General features: G+C 47.6%; 1 protein-coding gene across 2 annotated transcripts in view; it reads right to left on the bottom strand.

Annotated features, from left to right (window-relative positions):
• Positions 1-25,004, bottom strand: part of LOC138527344 (N-acetylated-alpha-linked acidic dipeptidase 2-like) — a 501,035-nt gene that overhangs the window by 188,871 nt on the left and 287,160 nt on the right. For both annotated transcript variants that reach the window (XM_069638406.1, XM_069638405.1), the window contains exon 7: positions 22,946-23,041. In XM_069638406.1, coding sequence (XP_069494507.1) covers positions 22,946-23,041 — 96 coding nt within the window. The remainder of the gene's footprint in view (positions 1-22,945; positions 23,042-25,004) is intronic.

Genomic DNA, 25,004 nt, shown 5'->3' with positions numbered 1-25,004 from the left:
TCTGCCTTGCCTTTACTCCTTACTCTTGCACCCAGCAAGGCATAACACACCGTTGTCTTGCCCTTACTCCTTACTCTTGCACCCAGCAAGGCATGAAGCACCGTGTGCCTTGCCTTTACTCCTTACTCTTGCACTCGGCAAGGCATGAAGCACTGTGTGCCCTGCCTTTACTCCTTACTCTTGCACTCAGCAAGGCATGAAGCACTGTGTACCTTGCCTTTACTCATTACTCTTGCACTCAGCAATGCATGAAGCACCGTGTGCCTTGCCTTTACTCCTTACTCTTGCACTCAGCAATGCATGAAGCACCGTGTGCCTTGCCTTTACTCCTTACTCTTGCACTCAGCAAGGCATGAAGCACCTTGTGCCTTGCCTTTACTCCTTACTCTTGCACTCGGCAAGGCATGAAGCACTGTGTGCCCTGCCTTTACTCCTTACTCTTGCACTCAGCAAGGCATGAAGCACTGTGTACCTTGCCTTTACTCCTTACTCTTGCACCCAGCAAGGCATGAAGCACCATGTGCCCTGCCTTTACTCCTTACTCCTTCACTCAGCAAGGCATGAAGCACTGTGTGCCTTGCCTTTAGTCCTTACTCTTGCACTCAGCAATGCATGAAGCACTGTGTGCCTTGCCTTTACTCCTTACTCTTGCACTCACCAATGCATGAAGCACCGTGTGCCTTGCCTTTACTCCTTACTCTTGCGCTCAGCAAGGCATGAAGCACTGTGAGCCTTGCCTTTACTCCTTACTCTTGCACTCAGCAATGCATGAAGCACTGTGTGCCTTTCATTTACTCCTTACTCTTGCACTCAGCAATGCTGAAGCACTGTGTACCTTGCCTTTACTCCTTACTCTTGCACTCAGCAAGGCATAACACACCATCTGTCTTGCCTTTACTCCTTACTTTTGCACTCAGCAATGCATGAAGCACTGTGTGCCCTGCCTTTACTCCTTACTCTTGCACTCAGCAATGCATGAAGCACTGTGTGCCTTTCATTTACTCCTTACTTTTGCACTCAGCAATGCTGAAGCACTGTGTACCTTGCCTTTACTCCTTACTCTTGCACTCAGCAATGCTGAAGCACTGTGTGCCCTGCCTTTACTCCTTACTTTTGCACTCAGCAATGCATGAAGCACTGTGTGCCCTGCCTTTAGTCCTTACTCTTGCACTCAGCAATGCATGAAGCACCGTGAGCCTTGCCTTTAGTCCTTACTCTTGCACTCAGCAATGCATGAAGCACTGTGTGCCTTGCCTTTACTCCTAACTCTTGCACTCAGCAATGTATGAAGCACTGTGTGCCTTGCCTTTACTCCTAACTCTTGCACTCAGCAATGCATGAAGCACCGTGTGCCTTTCATTTACTCCTTACTCTTGCACTCAGCAATGCTGAAGCACTGTGTACCTTGCCTTTACTCCTTACTCTTGCACTAAAAATGTATGAAGCACCATGAGCCTTGCCTTTACTCCTTACTCTTGCACTCAGCAAGGCATGAAGCACCGTGTGCCTTGCCTTTACTCCTTACTCTTGCACTCAACAATGCATGAAGCACCGTGAGCCTTGCCTTTACTCCTTACTCTTGCACTCAGCAAGGCATGAAGCACCGTGTGCCTTGCCTTTACTCCTTACTCTTGCACTCGGCAAGGCATGAAGCACCGTGTGCCTTGCCTTTACTCCTTACTCTTGCACTCGGCAAGGCATGAAGCAGCATGTGCCCTGCCTTTACTCCTTACTCTTGCACTCAGCAATGCATGAAGCACTGTGTGCCCTGCCTTTACTCCTTACTCTTGCACTCAGCAATGCATGAAGCACTGTGTGCCCTGCCTTTACTCCTTACTCTTGCACTCAGCAATGCATGAAGCACTGTGTGCCCTGCCTTTACTCCTTACTCTTGCACTCAGCAATGCATGAAGCACTGTGTGCCCTGCCTTTACTCCTTACTCTTGCACTCAGCAAGGCATGAAGCACTGTGTACCTTGCCTTTACTCCTTACTCTTGCACTCAGTGAGGTATGAAGCACTGTGTGCCCCCCCTTTACTCCTTACTCTTGCACTCTGGAAGGCATGAAGCAACGTGTGCCTTGCCTTTACTCCTTACTCTTGCGCTCAGCAAGGCATGAAGCACTGTGTGCCCTGCCTTTACTCCTGACTCTTGCACTCAGCAAGGCATGAAGCACCGTGTGCCTTGCCTTTACTCCTTACTCTTGCACCCAGCAAGGCATGAAGCACCGTGTGCCTTGCCTTTACTCCTTACTCTTGCACCCAGCAATGCATGAAGCACCGTGTGCCTTGCCTTTACTTATTACTCTTGCACTCAGCGAAGCATGAAGCACTGTGTGCCTTGCCTTTACTCCTTACTCTTGCACCCAGCAAGGCATGAAGCACCGCGTGCCTTGCCTTTACTTATTACTCTTGCACTCAGCGAAGCATGAAGCACCGTGAGCCTTGCCTTTACTCCTTACTCTTGCACCCAGCAAGGCATAACGCACCGTCTGCCTTGCCTTTACTCCTTACTCTTGCACCCAGAAAGGCATAACACACCGTCTGTCTTGCCCTTACTCCTTACTCTTGCACCCAGCAAGGCATGAAGCACCGTGTGGCGTGCCTTTACTCCTTACTCTTGCACTCAGCAATGCATGAAGCACGGTGTGCCTTGCCTTTACTCCTTACTCTTGCACTCAGCAAGGCATGAAGCACCGTGTGCCTTGCCTTTACTCCTTACTCTTGCACTCAGCAATGCATGAAGCACCGTGTGCCTTGCCTTTACTCCTTACTCTTGCACTCAGCAAGGCATGAAGCACCTTGTGCCTTGCCTTTACTCCTTACTCTTGCACTCGGCAAGGCATGAAGCACTGTGTGCCCTGCCTTTACTCCTTACTCTTGCACTCAGCAAGGCATGAAGCACTGTGTACCTTGCCTTTACTCCTTACTCTTGCACCCAGCAAGGCATGAAGCACCATGTGCCCTGCCTTTACTCCTTACTCCTTCACTCAGCAAGGCATGAAGCACTGTGTGCCTTGCCTTTAGTCCTTACTCTTGCACTCAGCAATGCATGAAGCACTGTGTGCCTTGCCTTTACTCCTTACTCTTGCACTCACCAATGCATGAAGCACCTTGTGCCTTGCCTTTACTCCTTACTCTTGCGCTCAGCAAGGCATGAAGCACTGTGAGCCTTGCCTTTACTCCTTACTCTTGCACTCAGCAATGCATGAAGCACTGTGTGCCTTTCATTTACTCCTTACTCTTGCACTCAGCAATGCTGAAGCACTGTGTACCTTGCCTTTACTCCTTACTCTTGCGCTCAGCAAGGCATAACACACCATCTGTCTTGCCTTTACTCCTTACTTTTGCACTCAGCAATGCATGAAGCACTGTGTGCCCTGCCTTTACTCCTTACTCTTGCACTCAGCAATGCATGAAGCACTGTGTGCCTTTCATTTACTCCTTACTTCTGCACTCAGCAATGCTGAAGCACTGTGTACCTTGCCTTTACTCCTTACTCTTGCACTCAGCAATGCTGAAGCACTGTGTGCCCTGCCTTTACTCCTTACTTTTGCACTCAGCAATGCATGAAGCACTGTGTGCCCTGCCTTTAGTCCTTACTCTTGCACTCAGCAATGCATGAAGCACCGTGAGCCTTGCCTTTAGTCCTTACTCTTGCACTCAGCAATGCATGAAGCACTGTGTGCCTTGCCTTTACTCCTAACTCTTGCACTCAGCAATGTATGAAGCACTGTGTGCCTTGCCTTTACTCCTAACTCTTGCACTCAGCAATGCATGAAGCACCGTGTGCCTTTCATTTACTCCTTACTCTTGCACTCAGCAATGCTGAAGCACTGTGTACCTTGCCTTTACTCCTTACTCTTGCACTCAGCAATGCATGAAGCACCGTGAGCCTTGCCTTTAGTCCTTACTCTTGCACTCAGCAATGCATGAAGCACCGTGTGCCTTGCCTTTACTCCTAACTCTTGCACTCAGCAATGCATGAAGCACCGTGTGCCTTGCCTTTACTCCTTACTCTTGCACTCAGCAATGCATGAAGCACTGTGTCTTGCCTTTAGTCCTTACTCTTGCACTCAGCAATGCATGAAGCACCGTGAGCCTTGCCTTTAGTCCTTACTCTTGCACTCAGCAATGCATGAAGCACCGTGTGCCCTGCCTTTACTTATTACTCTTGCACCCAGCAAGGCATGAAGCACGGTGTGCCCTGCCTTTACTCCTTACTCTTGCACTCAGCAAGGCATGAAGCACAGTGTGGCGTGCCTTTACTCCTTACTCTTGCACTCAGCAAGGCCTAACACACAACGTCTGTCTTGCCTTTACTCCTTACTCTTGCACTCAGCAAGGCATAACACACTGTCAGTCTTGCCTTTACTCCTTACTCTTGCACTCAGCAAGGCATGCAGCACAGTGTGGCGTGCCTTTACTCCTTACTCTTGCACTTAGCAAGGCATGAAGCACCATGTGTCCTGCCTTTACTCCTTACTCTTGCACTTAGCATGGCATGAAACACTGTGTGCCTTGCCTTTACTCCTTACTCTTGCACCCAGCAAGGCAGGAAGCACTGTGTGCCTTGCCTTTAGTCGTCCTTACTCTTGCACTCAGCAATGCATGAAGCACTGTGTGCCTTGCCTTTACTCCTTACTCGTGCACTCAGCGAAGCATGAAGCACTGTGTGCCCTGCCTTTACTCCTTACTCTTGCACTCAGCAATGCATGAAGCACTGTGTGCCTTGCCTTTACTCCTTACTCTTGCAGTCAGCAATGCATGAAGCACTGTGTGCCCTGCCTTTACTCCTTACTCTTGCAATCAGCAATGCATGAAGCACTGTGTGCCTTGCCTTTACTCCTTACTCTTGCAGTCAGCAATGCATGAAGCACTGTGTGCCCTGCCTTTACTCCTTACTCTTGCACTCAGCAATGCATGAAGCACTGTGTGCCTTGCCTTTACTCCTTACTCTTGCACTCAGCAATGCATGAAGCACTGTGTGCCTTGCCTTTACTCCTTACTCTTGCACTCAGCAAGGCATAACACACCATCTGTCTTGCCTTTACTCCTTACTTTTGCACTCAGCAATGCATGAAGCACTGTGTGCCCTACCTTTACTCCTTACTCTTGCACTCAGCAATGCATGAAGCACTGTGTGCCTTGCCTTTACTCTTTACTCTTGCAGTCAGCAATGCATGAAGCACTGTGTGCCTTGCCTTTACTCCTAACTCTTGCACTCAGCAAGGCATGAAGCACTGTGTGCCTTTCATTTACTCCTTACTCTTGCACTCAGCAATGCTGAAGCACTGTGTACCTTGCCTTTACTCCTTACTCTTGCACTCAGCAAGGCATAACGCACCGTCTGCCTTGCCTTTACTTATTACTCTTGCACCCAGCAAGGCATGAAGCACGGTGTGCCCTGCCTTTACTCCTTACTCTTGCACTCAGCAAGGCATGAAGCACCGTGTGGCGTGCCTTTACTCCTTACTCTTGCACTTAGCAAGGCATGAAGCACCATGTGTCCTGCCTTTACTCCTTACTCTTGCACCCAGCAAGGCATGAAGCACTGTGAGCCTTGCCTTTACTCCTTACTCTTGCGCTGAGCAAGGTATGAAGCACCGTGTGCCTTGCCTTTACTCCTTACTCTTGCGCTCAGCAAGGTATGAAGCACCGTGAGCCTTGCCTTTACTCCTTACTCTTGCGCTCAGCACGGCATGAAGCACCGTGTGCCTTGCCTTTACTCCTTACTCTTGCGCTCAGCACGGCATGAAGCACCGTGAGCCTTGCCTTTACTCCTTACTCTTGCGCTCAGCACGGCATGAAGCACCGTGTGCCTTGCCTTTACTCCTTACTCTTGCGCTCAGCACGGCATGAAGCACCGTGTGCCTTGCCTTTACTCCTTACTCTTGCGCTCAGCAAGGCATGAAGCACCGTGTGCCTTGCCTTTACTCCTTACTCTTGCGCTCAGCAAGGCATGAAGCACCGTGTGCCTTGCCTTTACTCCTTACTCTTGCGCTCAGCAAGGCATGAAGCACCGTGTGCCTTGCCTTTACTCCTTACTCTTGCGCTCAGCAAGGTATGAAGCACTGTGTGCCTTGCCTTTACTCCTTACTCTTGCACTCAGCAAGGTATGAAGCACCGTGTGCCTTGCCTTTACTCCTTACTCTTGCACCCAGCAAGGCATGAAGCACCGTGTGCCTTGCCTTTACTCCTTACTCTTGCACCCAGCAAGGCATGAAGCACCGTGTGCCTTGCCTTTACTCCTTACTCTTGCACTCAGCAAGGCATGAAGCACCGTGTGCCTTGCCTTTACTCCTTACTCTTGCACTCAGCAAGGCATGAAGCACCGTGAGCCTTGCCTTTACTCCTTACTCTTGCACCCAGCAAGGCATGAAGCAACGTGTGCCTTGCCTTTACTCCTTACTCTTGCACCCAGCAAGGCATGAAGCACTGTGCTTTGCCTTTACTCCTTACTCCTGGACTCAGCAAGGCATGAAGCACTGTGTGCCTTGCCTTTACTCCTTTCTCTTGCACTCAGCGAAGCATGAAGCACTGTGTGCCTTGCCTTTACTCCTTACTCTTGCACTCAGCAAGGCATGAAGCACCGTGTGCCTTGCCTTTACTCCTTACTCTTGCACTCAGCAAGGCATGAAGCACCGTGTGCCTTGCCTTTACTCCTTACTCTTGCACTCAGCAAGGCATGAAGCACCGTGAGCCTTGCCTTTACTCCTTACTCTTGCACCCAGCAAGGCATGAAGCAACGTGTGCCTTGCCTTTACTCCTTACTCTTGCACCCAGCAAGGCATGAAGCACTGTGCTTTGCCTTTACTCCTTACTCCTGGACTCAGCAAGGCATGAAGCACTGTGTGCCTTGCCTTTACTCCTTTCTCTTGCACTCAGCAAGGCATGAAGCACCGTGAGCCTTGCCTTTACTCCTTACTCTTGCACCCAGCAAGGCATGAAGCAACGTGTGCCTTGCCTTTACTCCTTACTCTTGCACCCAGCAAGGCATGAAGCACTGTGCTTTGCCTTTACTCCTTACTCCTGGACTCAGCAAGGCATGAAGCACTGTGTGCCTTGCCTTTACTCCTTTCTCTTGCACTCAGCAATGCATGAAGCACCGTGTGCCTTGCCTTTACTCCTTACTCTTGCACCTAGCAATGCATGAAGCACTGTGTGCCTTGCCTTTACTCCTTACTCTTGCACCTAGCAATGCATGAAGCACCGTGTGCCTTGCCTTTACTTATTACTCTTGCACCTAGCAAGGCATGAAGCACCGCCTTTACTCCTTACTCTTGCACCTAGCAATGCATGAAGCACCGTGTGCCTTGCTTTTACTCGTTACTCTTGCACTCAGCGAGGCATGAAGCACTGTGTGCCCTGCCTTTACTCCTTACTCTTGCACCTAGCAATGCATGAAGCACCGTGTGCCTTGCTTTTACTCGTTACTCTTGCACTCAGCGAGGCATGAAGCACTGTGTGCCTTGCCTTTATTCCTTACATAGACTGGGTTAGTGCACTCTAATATGTTCTCTGGTACTGCACCTTGTGGCGCCAGGTCATGTTAGAGTTGAGGCCGGGTGCTGCATGGTTTACTCTCTGTTAGTGCAGGGTTGCATTAGTTCTCTGATAATGAACAGTGCTGTGTTATGTTGAATCTGCAGCGTGCGTCACACTCTGATAACGCACACTGCGTTGTTTTTCTCCCCATGCATTTCGGTGCAGTCGCTCGTCACTAATGTGGCGTCTGTTGGTGGCATTAAGCTTCCGCCGCAGCACTCCTGGTTGCTGTGGTAACGGGCCTTTCAGAGAAGCTCGGAAGGATCTCACGTGACATTTCACCCGCACTCTTCGAGAAACTTGCAAATCCCCCTCCTCCTCAAGACGGGGCAAAGGGCACCCTGTGCGCATGCGCAGGCCATGACTGCCCGCACTGGCTGCAGAGGTGTGGGCACAGGGCATTGTGTGCGCATGCCCTGGGAATGTCTGTTCAACAAGTGTGTGAAGACAGGGTCACGTTTTCCCCTGCTCTGCGGGCAGCGGCCTGCAGCGCAGAGCAGGGGAGAGGGCGCCATGGAGAAGTGTCAGAGCAATAAACACATGCACTTTGATGTGCTGTGCTTACGGAAAGCGGGTTGCATGCTGGGCAGCAGTTGGGTTTGCAGAGTAACTGCGCCTCATTGCAAGTCCGGCGGTAACCCTGCCGGTGCTACCGGCGGTTAGCCGTCAGACTTGCAACATTTACTGGCGCCTGCGGCTTGCCGGAAACACCGGGGGATTACAACCCTGGCGTTCTGGGAAATCAGGCGCCGGTAAATGTAAATCCCCATTCCCATTTGAGTCCCATAGGACGGATTGGGAATGGGGACCACGGAAGCACTGCACCGTTAATAACGCTGCCTGTGCTTCCGTGAAACTCTGCGGGCGGGTGCCGATCCGCCCGCCAGGTCGGACCCTGGCGTGCGGGACGGCACCCGTCTGCAGAATCAAACTATGCCTGTCCGGTAACAACGGGGCCGGTAGACTTACCAGCATCATTGTTACCGGACCGGCATGGTCATAACGAGGCCCACTGTCATGTACACAAAATGAAATACAGCACATGATGTGAGGCCCGGGCTCAGCAGCTCACCAGAACAGAAAGGTGTTATAGCGTCCGCTCTAGCTAGACAAGCCTCGCTCAGTCTCTCTACATTCTGTCTCCCAGTATACTCATTCACCCCCTGTTCACAGCAAGACAAGTCTATGGGTCGTCACACTACAGAAGTTCTGGTTACACAGTTCCCACTCTCAACAGCAAAACATTGAGATTAAAGCAGTATTTTACCATCTCCTTTGAGTCTCTCCGGTTATTTGGTCTGAGATATTTTATTGGTAATTCCATCTAGCACACAGACGCTTCAAGGCGCTAGAGCACAGTCCTCCGATGCCTGGACCCTCCAGACGGTTTGGGATGGTTATCAGATAGACTTTGTGTCTCCTCCTTATCAGCTATCCAGGATCACGACTACTCTACGGATCATGAGGGCCTTGAGTTTTCCTGGTTCCGAAGCCAGGAGGGGTTAGGGGGGGATGTTTGAGCTGATTTGGGATCTGTAACAGCTCAACACGTTTGTGCGCAGTGTCCGGTTTCGGATGGAGACCTTGCAGAGCATCATTCCCCTGGTCAGATGTGGCGATTGGCTGGTTTCTATTCCCCTGGTCAGACGCGGCGATTGGCTGGTTTCTATTCCCCTGGTCAGACGCGGCGATTGGCTGGTTTCTTTGCATCTTCAGGATTCCCCTGGTCAGACGTGGCGATTGGCTGGTTTCTTTGCATTTTCAAGATTCCCCTGGTCAGACGTGGTCAGACGCGGCAATTGGCTGGTTTCTTTGCATCTTCAGGATTCCCCTGGTCAGACGTGGTCAGACGCGGCGATTGGCTGGTTTCTTTGCATCTTCAGGATTCCCCTGGTCAGACGTGGTCAGACGTGGCGATTGGCTGGTTTTTTGCATCTTCAGGATTCCCGTGGGCAGACGTGGCGATTGTCTGGTTTCTTTACATCTTCAGGATTCCTCTGGTCAGACGTTGCGATTGGCTGGTTTCTTTGCATCTTCAGGATTCCCGTGGGCAGACGTGGCGATTGTCTGGTTCCTTTACATCTTCAGGATTCCCCTGGTCACACGTGGCGATTGGCTGGTTTCTTTGCATCTTCAGGATTCCCCCGGTCAGACGTGGCGATTGGCTGGTTTCTTTGCATCTTCAGGATTCCCGTGGGCAGACGTGGCGATTGGCTGGTTTCTTTACATCTTCAGGATTCCCCTGGTCAGACGTGGTCAGACGCGGCAATTGGCTGGTTTCTTTGCATCTTCAGGATTCCCGTGGGCAGACGTGGCGATTGTCTGGTTTCTTTACATCTTCAGGATTCCCCTGGTCAGACGTGGCGATTGGCTGGTTTCTTTGCATCTTCAGGATTCCCGTGGGCTGACGTGGCGATTGGCTGGTTTCTTTACATCTTCAGGATTCCCCTGGTCAGACGTGGCGATTGGCTGGTTTCTTTGCATCTTCAGGATTCCCGTGGGCAGACGTGGCGATTGGCTGGTTTCTTTGCATTTTCAAGATTCCACAGGTCAGACGTGGTCAGACCCGGCGATTGGCTGGTTTCTTTGCATCTTCAGGATTCCCCTGGTCAGACGTGGTCAGACGCGGCGATTGGCTGGTTTCTTTGCATCTTCAGGATTCCCCTGGTCAGACGTGGTCAGACATGGCGATTGGCTGGTTTCTTTGCATCTTCAGGATTCCCGTGGGCAGACGTGGCGATTGTCTGGTTTCTTTACATCTTCAGGATTCCCCTCGTCAGACGTGGCGATTGGCTGGTTTCTTTGCATCTTCAGGATTCCCGTGGGCAGACGTGGCAATTGTCTGGTTTCTTTACATCTTCAGGATTCCCCTGGTCAGACGTGGTCAGACGCGGCGATTGGCTGGTTTCTTTGCATCTTCAGGATTCCCGTGGGCAGACGTGGCGATTGGCTGGTTTCTTTGCATCTTCAGGATTCCCCTGGTCAGACGTGGCGATTGGCTGGTTTCTTTGCATCTTCAGGATTCCCGTGGGCAGACGTGGCGATTGTCTGGTTTCTTTACATCTTCAGGATTCCCCTGGTCAGACGTGGTCAGACGCGGCGATTGGCTGGTTTCTTTGCATCTTCAGGATTCCCGTGGGCAGACGTGGCGATTGTCTGGTTTCTTTACATCTTCAGGATTCCCCTGGTCAGACGTGGCGATTGGCTGGTTTCTTTGCATCTTCAGGATTCCCGTGGGCAGACGTGGCGATTGGCTGGTTTCTTTACATCTTCAGGATTCCCCTGGTCAGACGTGGCGATTGGCTGGTTTCTTTGCATCTTCAGGATTCCCGTGGGCAGGCGTGGCGATTGTCTGGTTTCTTTACATCTTCAGGATTCCCGTGGGCAGACGTGGCGATTGGCTGGTTTCTTTGCATCTTCAGGATTCCCGTGGGCAGACGTAGCGATTGGCTGGTTTCTTTACATCTTCAGGATTCCCCTGGTCAGACGTGGCGATTGGCTGGTTTCTTTGCATCTTCAGGATTCCCGTGGTCAGACGTGGCGATTGGCTGGTTTCTTTACATCTTCAGGATTCCCCTAGTCAGACGTGGTCAGACGCGGCGATTGGCTGGTTTCTTTACATCTTCAGGATTCCCCTAGTCAGACGTGGTCAGACACGGCGATTGGCTGGTTTCTTTGCATTTTCAAGATTCCCCTGGTCAGACGTGGTCAGACGCGGCGATTGGCTGGTTTCTTTGCATCTTCAGGATTCCCCTGGTCAGACGTGGCGATTGGCTGGTTTCTCTGCATCTTCAGGATTCCCCTGGTCAGACGCGGCGATTGGCTGGTTTCTTTGCATCTTCAGGATTCCCCTGGTTAGACGCGGCGATTGGCTGGTTTCTTTGCATCTTCAGGATTCCCCTGGTCAGACGTGGCGATTGGCTGGTTTCTCTGCATCTTCAGGATTCCCCTGGTCAGACGCGGCGATTGGCTGGTTTCTTTGCATCTTCAGGATTCCCCTGGTTAGACGCGGCGATTGGCTGGTTTCTTTGCATCTTCAGGATTCCCCTGGTCGGACGTGGTCAAATGCGGCGATTGGCTGGTTTCTTTGCATCTTCAGGATTCCCCTGGTCAGACGCGGCGATTGGCTGGTTTCTTTGCATCTTCAGGATTCCCGTGGTCAGATGTGGCGATTGGCTGGTTTCTTTGCATCTTCAGGATTCCCCTGGTCAGACGTGGTCAGACGCGGCGATTGGCTGGTTTCTTTGCATCTTCAGGATTCCCCTGGTCAGACGTGGTCAGATGTGGCGATTGGCTGGTTTCTTTGCATCTTCAGGATTCCCCGGGTCAGACGTGGTCAGACGCTGCGATTAGCTGGTTTCTTTAAATCTTCAGGATGCTTACTTCTCATCTCCAGTTCCTCCAAGCCCTACCCTTTGGCTTGAAGTCAGCCCCGAGGGTTTTATAAAGATGGTTGCTCCTTTGGTGGCTCACCTTCATTTTCAGGGGATCCAGCTGTTCCCTTATCTGGACGATTGGTTACTCAAGGTGGATCGCCGGGCCACTCCGCTCTCCCATCTTCTCCGTGTCTGTCAGGTGCTCCAATAGTGGGGATTCCTGATAAACTCTGCCCTGGCTCCATCCCAGGACTTGCTCTTCATGGGGGCCAGGTTCTGCACCAAAAGTGGGACAGTCCTTCTGCCTCTGGCCAGGGCTCTCTGGCCTCTGGTCTCATTGGAACTCTGTAGAAAATAAAGGGGTGTTCTAGATATTATTGGGGTTAGCTACATGGCCCTGTAACTCTGCTGCTCGATTTGTGTTGACTGTTTAAATTCTATATGAATATTTTACTAAAACTGCGGCCAAGTATGTTTTATCCAATGAAGAAATATGTTGCGCCATCATTGATGTGAGGAATGTGTGGGTGCAGGTGTTGCTAAACTGGCTCCCTGATGACCGACTGCCAGTGGTTCGTGTCTCTGTCTAGCCCAGTCATCAAACACTCCCACGTGAGGCCAGAAAGGTTCTCCTGGCATTGCCCTTTATGCCAAGCAGCCTGGCAGGGCCTGGTGTCTGCACAGCTACACCGGAGAATTGTGTCACTCCTACCTGCATTTAAAGAGACTCGATATGCATGTTTGACTCAGGTCAGGGCGACTCTGCTGCTTTTAATATCATTATGTAGAGGAGCTGCTTGCCAACAAATGGTTAAGAATGATCACAGAAGGCACCGCAAGAGTTTCCTCACATAACTCCCCTACAGACTTTCCTCTGGGTGTAGGGTCAGGGGCCCTTCCCTCTTATCTGTGTGTGTGGTGTTGTCACCGAGAGCCTCAGAGGAGAGTGTGTGATTGTGACAAATCACCTTCCGGGACACCAGTGGTCCAGGGATGAATATCGGTTTCTAAACCATCTATCAGCCCCACCCCTCGAGTACACCAGAAGGGATCCAAACAGATTGGAATACAAGTGAATTATAAGACCTCCTTGTCCAATTTTGGTAATGTGGACGGAACGGCAGGCTTATCCCGGCAAGGTTGTGGATCGCTGGTTAGTTGCAACAGAGCAAAAGTACAATTATTACCCAATGATAAAAGGGACTGTCTAGTCAAGGTTGTATCAAAATATCTACTTTATTATTATCACAACAGACAGTTCAGCACACTACAAAATACAGCCCACCCTGTAAAGGAATGCAGAGGTCAGACAGTTTCACGAAAGAAAGGGATGCACTCTGGATACTGACAGGAGGTTCGTTGGTAAAATAATCATTCTTACTGTTCAAGGTTACTCAGTTCCAGCACCAATGGGGAAAAGGGTCGTAACTGTATCTAGAGGACTTCGGAGAAGGACCAGTGGGGCAGAACCACAATGTACCTGGTGTTGAAGAAATCTTGGTGCTCGACAGCATTGTGGCGGTTCTGGAGTGCTTAACAGCACTTGAGACAGAGTTAATGGCGGGAGACAGCTGTGGGTACCAGGCGGAAGGTAGTTCGGCAAGCAAGGCTTGACGGACGAAGGCAGGCTGTCCGGCATGGCAGCTCAGGGCCAAGAATCTTTGTCTATGTGCTGGTTGGTGGATCTGGAATGCTGGCCGAGGCGTCTCAGACGGCTCTGGTGACAAGAGTCAGCGGTGCATCCAGATGCTGTTCGTGTACTCGACTGTCTCGAAAATGTCCTTAAAAGATGGAAGCTGGATGATACTTGTATGGCACTCCTCCTAACATCTTCGCAAGGGCTTGCATTGTCCTTTCAAGGCGGACGACCCAAAGCTCAGGAGAGTGGTTGCAGGCAACAACCTTGTCCTTACTTCCTACCTAGGAAACTTGCTGGCAGAACCTAGCAGGACACGCTGTGTGCTGGCTGGGTACCAGTTCTGGAGCTGCTGGACAGGTCCTCTGAGTCCAGAATCTTCCTCTGTTCCCTGGGAGATGTTTAGGGGAAGGATCTTGCTTCCCTCTTGGACCACCTGGCTTTCCTTCACTGGCAAGAGATGTAAGGTAGACTGTACCTTCAGCTTGGGTCCAAATGTGTCCTTCTTACTCCTTTCAAAGTTGTCGAAAGATCTCCTAAGTGAGGGGTTCAGACCTCTTTTAAAGCCAAATGGGCCCCAGTGATTGGTGCAGGCTAAGCCTACCTTAATGAACTAATCCCGGGTCTCACCAACAATCTTCTGTTATGCATGGGGTCCGGACCAGAGTGCTCTGCAACAGGACAAAGGGTGACAACACATACCTAAGTCCTACCCATGTTCCTGTCTGTTGTAGATCAAAGTGTCTCTCTGGTTAAGTGAGCCCTCTGTGACTCTTGATCAAATCACAGGTTTTCATTGATGCATGTTGTGGGAGCAGACTTCATGTCTCCCCCAAATCACATACTTCTCCCCTCTGAAAGGGGTCTGCTCTGCAGGGACACCTGTGGTAACTGCTGGACCCAGACATGCCATTCACTGCCTTTCATACAGAGAGGTGGGAACTAGCTTCAGGTTGGCACATTGCATACCAAGGGCTTGTTAGTCCTGCCTTCCTGTTGTCTCTTCGGCAACCAAGCCCCCTTAGCATGCTTGCTTCAATTATCTCATTAGTATGCACTGTCACCAGCCAAATTTAGACAGATCCATGGAGCCTTTGGTATTTAAATTAGGCTGCTCATGCCTGGAGGAAGGTGTGCCTTCCCCCTTCTTGGAATGCTTTGATTTGCCTGGGGCTGTCACATTCCAGCTGAATATGACAGGGGAAGGCGGCGCCTGTAGGCTGTGTCTTCCTGGAGTACATGTGAGTATGCGGGGACCGGGAAAGATGGTAACTGAACCCAGGTGCAGTTTCAAGCGATTCAGGGACTGGGGCCAGACTAAGAATTAGGAGAAAAGAAAGGGCGAGGGCCGAGAGCAGGACAGGCCAGCCGGAGCCTGGGCACCGGGATTGTCGGGCCTGTGAAGATTGGAGCGTTCGCACTCGATGATTGCATGAAAGAGGAGCCAGTGAAGGGTCTGTCGAAAGGATGAGAAACGCATGTGTGTCAGCGTGTGTGTGGTGCACATCTGCGCAGCGGGGGAGTGGGGGGGTGGGGGTGGGTGTGTGTGTGTGTGTGTGTGTGTGTGTGTGTGTGTGAGAGAGCTTCTGCGTGGTGAATATTTGTGGTGCACGGCTGCGCAGGGTCTGTGTGTGTGTTCCAGCTCTGCCAGTGTACCTCAATCCTGCACTGCAGCACTGCCCATGATTCCAGTGCTGGGAGCCACACACGGCGCTGCTGATGCGCCTCGGACTTGTGACAGCCACTTGCGTGCAGCACTGGGAGCCACTGGGAGCTCTGCCACATCACCTCAATGCTGAGCGTGTCTCTCCCGCTTATGGCTATGCATGCACAGGAGGGGCCAGGCATAAAGACCCCCAGGACAGCCTACAACGCGGCACGGGTCTCCGCACTCCGGAAGTGCCTGGAAGTGCCTGGAAGTGCCTGGAAGGGCTGTTTGGGCTGCTTGGGCGTTGAGGGTGGTGAGGTGGCATCCAGCCTATTTCATCTTTTTCATTTGAAAGTGCTAAAGTGTTATTGCCACTCAGCTTGGTGGTCACGCTATAATTCCTGCATGCTGAGCCCTCCTCATATATGCTATACCTCAAAACAGGTGACGGGAGTACGTTGCAAGGGCAGAGAAGCTATTGAAATATTTCACCGGTTCATCTGGGTTTGTGAGGAATTCTGGCTAGCGGGTTAAGAAGCGGGAAGGTGTGTGAAACAACAGCAAAACCTGTACTTGTCATTGATGAAAAAACACTGCATACCCCCAACGTGCACAACACCGGCACTGAAAATAATGAGGAAATGATTACACAGCTTGGTGGGAAAGTTAAAGTACATGCTATAGTTATAGTGCACACACCAAGCACGCACCCATATGGAACAGCTTCTTTCCCCTTGAAAGGAATGTACGATGGGAACTTTCTGTTCAACACAGCTTTTTGAGCATACGAGAAGACCAAACTGTATACCATCTGTAATTGGGCCTGGTTATATGCTCAACCAGGGCATCTCCGATGACCCAATGTTAGCCCCTACTACAATGGCCGAGTTGGGAAAACGGGTTTGTATATCGTTGGGGCCATCTACTCCTGTCAATTCCAGACATGGAGGAATTGAGGACGTACATCCTTTTGGAGCGAGATGTGCAGACGCAGACAGCTCCCATATCCCCTCGGTGGGAATGTATGCCCCTGCTTTAGCCTCATTGATCACATCCTTGCCCGTTAACAGCAATGATTTACAAAATGATGAGGCAAATCAAACCGCAGTTGAAGGTGCTAGAGCCTGCTCCAGCCCAGTGGATGCTAAACAGAGATCTTTGGCAGCCCATGAAGCGTCTCAAATTGCATCCCTGGGCACGACAAATGCACTTAATGACTTTGAAAATGCAGAACATACATTCCCTGTAATGACAAGGATTTTGAATCTATTAGACAGGGGGCATAGCTCACACACTTGGAAATCAGAGAATTAAAAGAGACATCCAAAGAAACCCTCAAGAAAATAAGCAAAATAGAGGGGTGTCTAATGGGGAATGAGAAAGCATGCAAATCAAATGCAAACAAAATAGCCCCAGAAGGGAAAGGAGTTGCTAATTCAGAAGCCACACAAACTCAAGAACCTATAGCGCACTCCAGAACTGCACAAAACAACCTTTCGGAGAAACCATTTATGGCTTCTTCGAGATCATATGCAAAAGCGTTGGACAAAAAGCCTATGTCAACAAAAAGCACACAAGCTGACGTTTTTAGTGGAACACATATAGTCACTGACACAATCTATACAAAATTAGACATGCTTGAATCAATGTTAACTCAGATAACAAGCAGAATACCACTTCCCACATCTACTTGCTCCGTAAATTCTCCACTTAACAATCAATGTGCCTATGGAGCAACCAGTGAGAGTCCTTCTGTCCTGAGATGATTGAGAAGGAAAAAGAAGGAGAAAGCGATGAAGAATTAACTCGTATGACATCTTCATCCTTGCCTACTAGCAATAAGGGATTCAATTCTGGCCCCCACATGTCTCGTAGAGAAAAGCCCACGCACATGCGTCAGTTAAAGAGAAACTCACGGCCCAAAAAGGAGGTGAAGGTGAGTGGAACAATAGATTCCGGGAATCTCTCTCTTACTGATAATAAAGGTAAGCATACGGGAGATACCTTGTGTCTCAACCCAGGTGAAGAGGGCACACTTGATCTAGATCAGCTAAATGATGAAAGCAAAAAAGCGCTTCAAATAGAAAAAACTAAATTGGCAATCACCAATGATGAGGGAACTAAAATAAAGAGATAAAGAGTACAAATAAAAAAAAACAATAAAGTAAAAATGCAACTCAGGCGACTAGCAATGAGCTGACAGCAAAGGACGCAGCATTATCCAACATTGGGGAGAATAAAGTGGCCCCACAACCTCTCGCAGCTGTGACATTGTCAGGTGAACCTAAACCTTCTAAGCAATCACAACTTTCTTCCTGTTTCCCTTTAAAGGGATGTATTAAACCTTCAAACAATAATGTAAAAGTGAAGTCTGATAGGAAATTGAAATCTAATCTAGTTCCTTCGATACTGAAGGATTCTGAGAATACTGTATGCTCCACATCCAGCATAGAGAAGGAACAAACAGTTAACAAGGTAAGGAATGGCAGCCCAAACCCCAACCTACCATCTATTATTGATGGAATGCATGAACAGGTGAAGAGCATGGGTCCTCACATGGAACCCCCTTTAATGTTACCAATGAAATGGACAGGGAAATGGTGAATACAATAGGCTGGCAAAGTGATGAAGATGTAAATGGCAAGAAACGGATTAACCATTCCTATTTACTGCAAACCTTCAACCTTATGCCATCCTTAAGAAATCTGAAATCAGAGGATATTGAATTGTTTGAACTTCATAACTCTAACAATAACAGAATGGTACGCAAAACCCACTCTCTTAGAATCACTAAGATGTTGCGTGAACACTGCATGGACTTTGAGATATTGGGGGTTTGAACTTTTCCAATTTGAGTCTCATGAGGCGGCGAAAAACTTCTTACAATTCCAACCTCCTAAATACTCTACCAATGAGGAACATCCTGGAACAAATCAAGGCCTTAAGGATACAGAAATATCTGCACTTTCTCAACTTGCCAACTTGACTGCAGCAATTAAGGATTGGTCACGGCTAATTCCATTGGCAAAAACCTTAAATGAAGTAAAACCAACTTTTAACGCCTCATAGTAACCATGATTCATCTCTCCTACCCTGGAACTCATGTGGATTTAAAAAATGTAACACATGGCTACACAATTTTCCCTCACACGCTCAAACGTCCATAATCATAGCACAGGAAACTATGAACATATGGGATTTTACGATAAATGGCTTTACTACGTATGCAACGAAGGTCAAGCTTGGCAGGGGAGGGCGTTCTTATGGAGGGCTTGCAATTTGTCTTAACAACAGTCTAAATATTAGATCAAAGATGGTACAGGAGACAGATAATATACTAGTTGTTGAATTTTCACTTATTGGTGAATCTCGAATGCCATTCTTTATAATTGATATATACTGGAACCCTTCGAAAATGCCTCTGGATCTTATGTTGAATCAGCTAAATTCAACTTTGCAAGACATACACTCCCGTCACTCCTCAAATTACATCATTATAGGAGGAGACCTCAATGCATGTTGCATTGGGCATGCATACCAGAATTTAAGACATGCTCCGTCTACTTACCAACTTCAAGCGCAGGTCAATGGTGAAAGATGGAAATATTTTCTGGAAAGTTGGGATATACATCTTTTAGAATTTGGTTCCACTGCATAAACCTATACGTGGCGGCGAGATACGTGGTACTCCAGAATTGATTATTTGGCTGTTTCACATACCCTGGCTCCTCTAGCATCCCCTATATTCACTATAGATGTACACTTGGGGGATCACATAATTATTGGTACAACCATTGGGGTGAAAGTATCATTATTACCGAATGATCCTGTGCTATCATGTGTAGAGATTGAGAGTCCTGCCATCTCTATAAGATGGAATGACAACCTATGCTGTAAATTAAACAAAATGATCAAAGCGGCAGTCCCATGGTTAGGGTTAGTACCTCAGGATTACAGTGACACCAATAGTATAGAGAAGCACTTCACTGAGAAGTTAGCAGCTATGCTACTGTGACTAGGCGGATCCGCTTATAGACAGGGCAACAATGACTGCTTGCCCCGCAACAGTGAGATCCATAAACTAAAATGTGTTAAAAACAGACATATCCGCAAACTAAGGAAGATCTGCCCCAATGCTGAAGAATACTTAAAACTGAAAAGAAAAATCTGTAATATTTACACCAATAAATGTCGCAACATAAAAAATGGAGCCTTAAAATCAAAGACAACCAAAATATGGTATCCTATCTTTGTACAAATAATAGGAGGTCGATGTGGGCCATGCTCCGTATTGGTGTGGACAAAATAACTGATGTTCTGGAATCTCCTATATCGGCGATAACCTGGACCACCTTTTTTAAAAACAAATACCAACTGCCTTCTAGATTCTGTGATAAAAACCCTTGCCATGTAATTCCACCTACAGCTTTGTCTTGTCCTTGGTCAGAAAAAGAGATAGATGGGTGATAGAAAAACTGAAATACTCAAAAGCCCAGGACCAGATGGGATTCCTGCATGTGTAATGAAATAAGATCCAAGTTTTTTGGCCCAGATTTGTTAAATAAAATACGACAACATCTTTAAATTTAAAAAAATACCCACATCTTGGAACACCGCCATGGTGGTTCCCATATGGAAAAAAGGCAGGCCTGAAGATCCAGCGAGCTACAGAGCTATTGCTCTCCTAGACACCAAAACGTATAAAGATCTTATCAAGGTTTCAAGTGGGATTCCGCCGCGCAATGGGTACCCCATTGAATGCCACTATTTTAGCACACCTTTTGGTAAAATTAAAAAACGGCAAATGTGGCCCGCTTTATATGGCATCTCTGGACCTAACGTCTGCCTTTGATACAGTAATACGTTCCTTGCTATGGTCCAAACTAGCAAACATGGGGTTTGACTCCGCTCTCCTCCACATGTTGGTTCTGCTACACGAAAACACCCATGTGCGTGTCCGTATTACCAAACAGGGAACTCTGACCGAGGCAACTGCCACCTGTATCGGTGTCAGACAAGGATGCAATTTAGCATCTACACTGTTTAACGCATACTTGTGTGACATGGACAACATATGGCAGGGGAAAGCTGTCTATCCTGCAAGGCTTGGGAGCCTGAAAATACAGTGGTTGGGGTTTGCGGGTGATATTTTATTATTTGACTTGACACCATTTGGTCTGCAAACAAAATCAGAACTTTTTGCATTATATGCAGAGTCACATCATCTGAAGGCAAATGCAGCGAAATCCAACATCATCATATTCAACAATCTAAGGAAGAATTGTGTTGCATACAAATGGTCGCTGGATGGTTCTCGAACAGAACAAACCCCCTCAGTCAAATATCTTGGCTATAATCTATCCAATAGTGCGTCCAAAAACATGTGGAAATCTATGATTCAAGATAAAATCAAACCCTTATATTCGCAAATGAAAATTATATACAACAGATACTGCGAATACTCTATGACTCCACTATTTGAATATTACACTTTAAAAGTGGAAGCTGCAGTCCTATGTGGTTGGGATATGTGCTTGTTGAAAATCGGTCCTGACCTAAATCAGGCCCAAGACTTGATTTGGAAAAAAACTCTGAGGCTGTCTAACTCAATCCCTAGTGCAGTGTTGCGACATGAGCTTGGATTGATATCACTCGCTGCCCATCTTAATTGGAGGCATCTCAATAACTTTTCCAAAATGCTTGACCCTCCACAGAACTCCCTATATGAGAATATAGCTAATATGATGGCAGAAAAACAACCAAAATCCATCATAAATTATCATGAGGAAATGTTAAGCCTATTAGACAACATCAATGCGACAACTGATGATCTTCGGTTGCGCCCAACATACGTTAAAAAAAGCTCTACGAACATGATTGGATAACCACTACCGAGACCCTCCCAAAGCTCAAATTGTACACGGAAATTGCACAGTTCATCACCAAGTACACTCCTAGATCGAGATACTTGGAACAATTTCCGGGTAAAATGGATTGTGACATATATTTACATTTTAAATTAAATCAGTTTCCCACACATGAAAAAACACAATATTGGGGCAAAGAACCTAAAGGGGTGAACCCTGGTGGATGCCGGTTTTGTGTAAAACTCGGCAACAAAGGAAACATTAAAACACCTTAGAGTATACTGCAAGTATTTTGATATCTATCGCAAATCCATGTTTGGGGAGATTAACATTAGTTCCACGCTGTGTGGGAGGGAATGGTTGTGGATTTGCTGTATGTGGGGCACAAATGTAAAGTTGATTCTGGCTTTGGAAAGGATATTGCGTGTCATTGACGCAGAATTACAGAAAAAGTTAGCTGTGTTCCTCGGCTCACTGTGTTCAAGTTTTTCAAATCTGTCTGCCTGAGTTCCTCTGGAGAAAAGATAAGTGGAAAAATCTTGCTAGCGATAAGTGAACAGAATATCTATGATTGCATGTGCCAAGTAAGGACGTAAGTGGGCATGTTGAAGCTCTTGAGCATCTAGCAAGACCAGATATTAAGTAGATACACAAGTAGAGGATGAGGAGCCTCTGTTAACATATAAATAACAAATGAGTGCCAAAGCACAATTGTGCTCTCATGCCTTGAGGTTAACATCTGAATAGGTTGGTTTATTTTAATGAACTTGATGTATATTGTTTGCTTACATGTTGGAACAACGATAAATTGATTTTGACAATATGAGAAACATCAACATTAACTGCTTTTTTGAAATGATGGAATATGATAAGAGAACCTTTTTTGTATTCATTATTATTTATTTTTTTTGTATTTTAATCGAAATAGATTTTTTACAAAAAGCAGAAGTAACAGAAGATACAAGAAAAAGGTTTGTAGTCTCATTAACCTGGTCTTGAAGTTGCAAGAAGAGGTAAGCCATTCGAGCTTTTAGATGTAGAGTACTCTGTCTATCAGAATCAGATCTCAGTCACCAATCATTCATTGGTTCTGTTGGCGTAGGGAAAGAGTTTTGTATATGTTTTAAGATGTTATAAGTTGCCAATAACCAAGATCTATTGTCTCGCATTATCATTCTGGACCAGCAAAGATCTTCGTCTCGTGAAACGAAGTCCGAGGCTAAGTACCTGAAATAATGTCCTCTTATCTTCGAAAAGCCTGGACAAATGAGGAGTAAATGCCGGACAGACTCCATCACATCAGGTAGACCACAAAACCGACAGCCGTTAGTAATGGCCAACCCTCAAATGGTTAAAATTTCGTTAGTATGAAGTAGGTTCAGTCTTGCTCTTAGCAGCAGATTCCTTGCCTGTTTTGATGGAAACTGTTTTATGAAAGGTTGTAAGTCGTTTAATTTTCTCGGGACTAGCGGAAGATGGCGCGCCAGTTTATTGCCAGCTGCTGTTTCGCCTGTCTTGATCCAATCCAGCTCTTTTATTTTGTTCAAAACTTTCACAGGGTTTGTTTTGAGTGTCTCTGCGTCTAAGGCGACTTCGTGAAGAGTTTCCAGGTTCCTTTGAACCCACCTGTTTAGCATTTCACAGCTTGAGTCTGTACTTTCTCGAAAAATGAGGTTGTATAGCGACGGATGTATTAATTGTAAATATGATTCTTATTCTTTTAATGGAACATATGACATAGTAAGAAATATTGTAACAAAGAAAATGCAAATGAAAGACACTGTTGCAAGGAATGTAAATGAAAAAAATTGTTGTAAAAGTTTGTTAAACCAACTAAACACAACAAATAAAAAGATATTATTGCGTCTTACCTTTTTTCAAAAGGCACCTTGAAGCCCGGCCCCAGTCTGTAGGTGATGTTTAGGTGTCCTCGCCAGGCTGGAGGGACCTCCTCGCCTCCCAGTTTGCTACATGCAAAGAGAAAAGGGTTTGGAGAATAATCAGTTTAATGGGCGTGGGACTAGACCTCTCGGGTAACACTGGCCTGAAGCGAGCACTTCTGGGCGTGGGGCAAACAGAGCAGCGTGGGCAGAGACAGTCACCGTAGAACAGGATGGCCATGGGCTAGGCACCAGGATACACTGTGGCCTACATGGCATTTTTGCAGCGATTTTCTGTTCAGGCAACATTTTTGCCACGATTTTATCACTGCATACCATAGGCGGTTCTGCCAGGATACAGAGTTTCTCATTTCTATGGCTGGGCGACTCATGGGATTGGCACCAGAACAGATATCCTGTCACTCCTAGACTGGGTTCAGCCAGGCGACACAAGGTCTGTCTGGATACAGAGTAGATCCCCTCTAAGGCTATGAGGCATCAGAGGGTTGGGATCAGTATAGCCAGTCTGCCACCTGTCACTCAGGCTGAATAGGCTCAGGGGGATGGCACTGGGTGCAGGGGCTGTCACCCCTAAGGCTGGAGGGGGGCACTCAGAGGTGGGGTGCTCTACTCCTGGCTCTGTAGCCAGAGAACTGTGGGCGGGTGGGGTTGAAGGGCACAGGGGACTCGAACCGAGGATCAATGTCCTGCTCCAAAGACCTACAGCACCCCTACCCTCCCCTGCTCCCTCCCACCAGCTCCACCCGTAATATTTATGCATGTTTCTATGGGATGGTGTGAGACTCACTAGACCAAGATGGTGAGGTTATTTTTGTAAAATGTATATACAAATTACGCAATCTATTGTGATCAACGAATCGTGTGAACAGATTCATTTCTCTGCGTGTTTGCATTCCCAGATACGCCCCCATATATTGTGTTTGATATACTGAACAAAATAACACATGTTTCACATGTACAATTCTGAACATACTTATTTTCCCATAATGCTCCTTGCTTTTATGCAAATAGCCAGAATTGGGTTGTATGAAGAGATACTGAATTGCGTGGCCTGGGACCATGGACAGATACACCCTGATCAATTGTGTTTGATATATTATATAATACCTGGAGTGATCAGGGGGTAGCCAGGTGCCCCTTTTGTTGTATTTATTGTGATTCTGTACAGAACTCTTTTGAGAGAATAATGAAAGTTGAGGTTTACACTTTTAATTGGTCGCACTACTCACTCTAAGAAAACAATGGGCCTCATTACGACTACGCGGCAGCCGTGCTGGTAATTACCAGCACGGCTGCCGCCGGAGTCATTTTTTTACCGGCACCCGGCAATAGGGATGTACCGGGGCATTCTATCCCCGGCAGACCCGGTAATTCCCCTTTGCCGGGGGCTGGTAATAATTACTCCCCATTCCCATTTGAGCCCCATAGGGCTCAATAGGAATTTGGGAGGTCGTAGGCATGCGACAAAAAGGTCTTAATATGAATCCCTTATTGAGGCTTTAGTTTTGATAACATTGCATTCTCATCCAAATTCTGATTATAACTACTGTTAGTCAACGGTATGTGTTATTTTAAAATTGGAACTGTTACGATACGATCGCAGAAGGGTAGTTCATCAAACACCTTTCTCTTCTGCAGACATAACGTGTTTAGGGGCCGATACAATCAGTCTCATCTTGAAGATATCTCACGATGTGATACCGAGTTACAGAAATCTGAAGCTCCACCTACTTCGAGGTGATAACTGTAAGTTTGCTCTGAAATGCTAAACCGAAATAAATGCTTTTAGCAATGCTCAGATAGAACTAATACGCAAGGTAGTAATCTCCCCTGCTTCTGTCCCCTTTTGCTAGGGCTATAGATAAGGGTAATACAGAAGATACCCTACAACCCTATCTCCGTGGTCCACAACAATTTTTCTGGCCACAGGTTGGTGCAATTCTTTCTGGCATAGTAATCAAGCCATCACTTTGAGATTAATTAAAAGAGACCAGACCGTTACACAATGTAATATATGCTTAATTTATGT

The sequence above is a fragment of the Ambystoma mexicanum genome, chromosome 14 (assembly GCF_040938575.1).
Source record: "Ambystoma mexicanum isolate Mex_15411 chromosome 14, UKY_AmexF1_1, whole genome shotgun sequence".
Taxonomy (NCBI): Eukaryota; Metazoa; Chordata; class Amphibia; order Caudata; family Ambystomatidae; genus Ambystoma; species Ambystoma mexicanum.
Note: the sequence above shows the minus strand (reverse complement) of the source record. Positions and strands in the feature narration are given on the sequence as shown.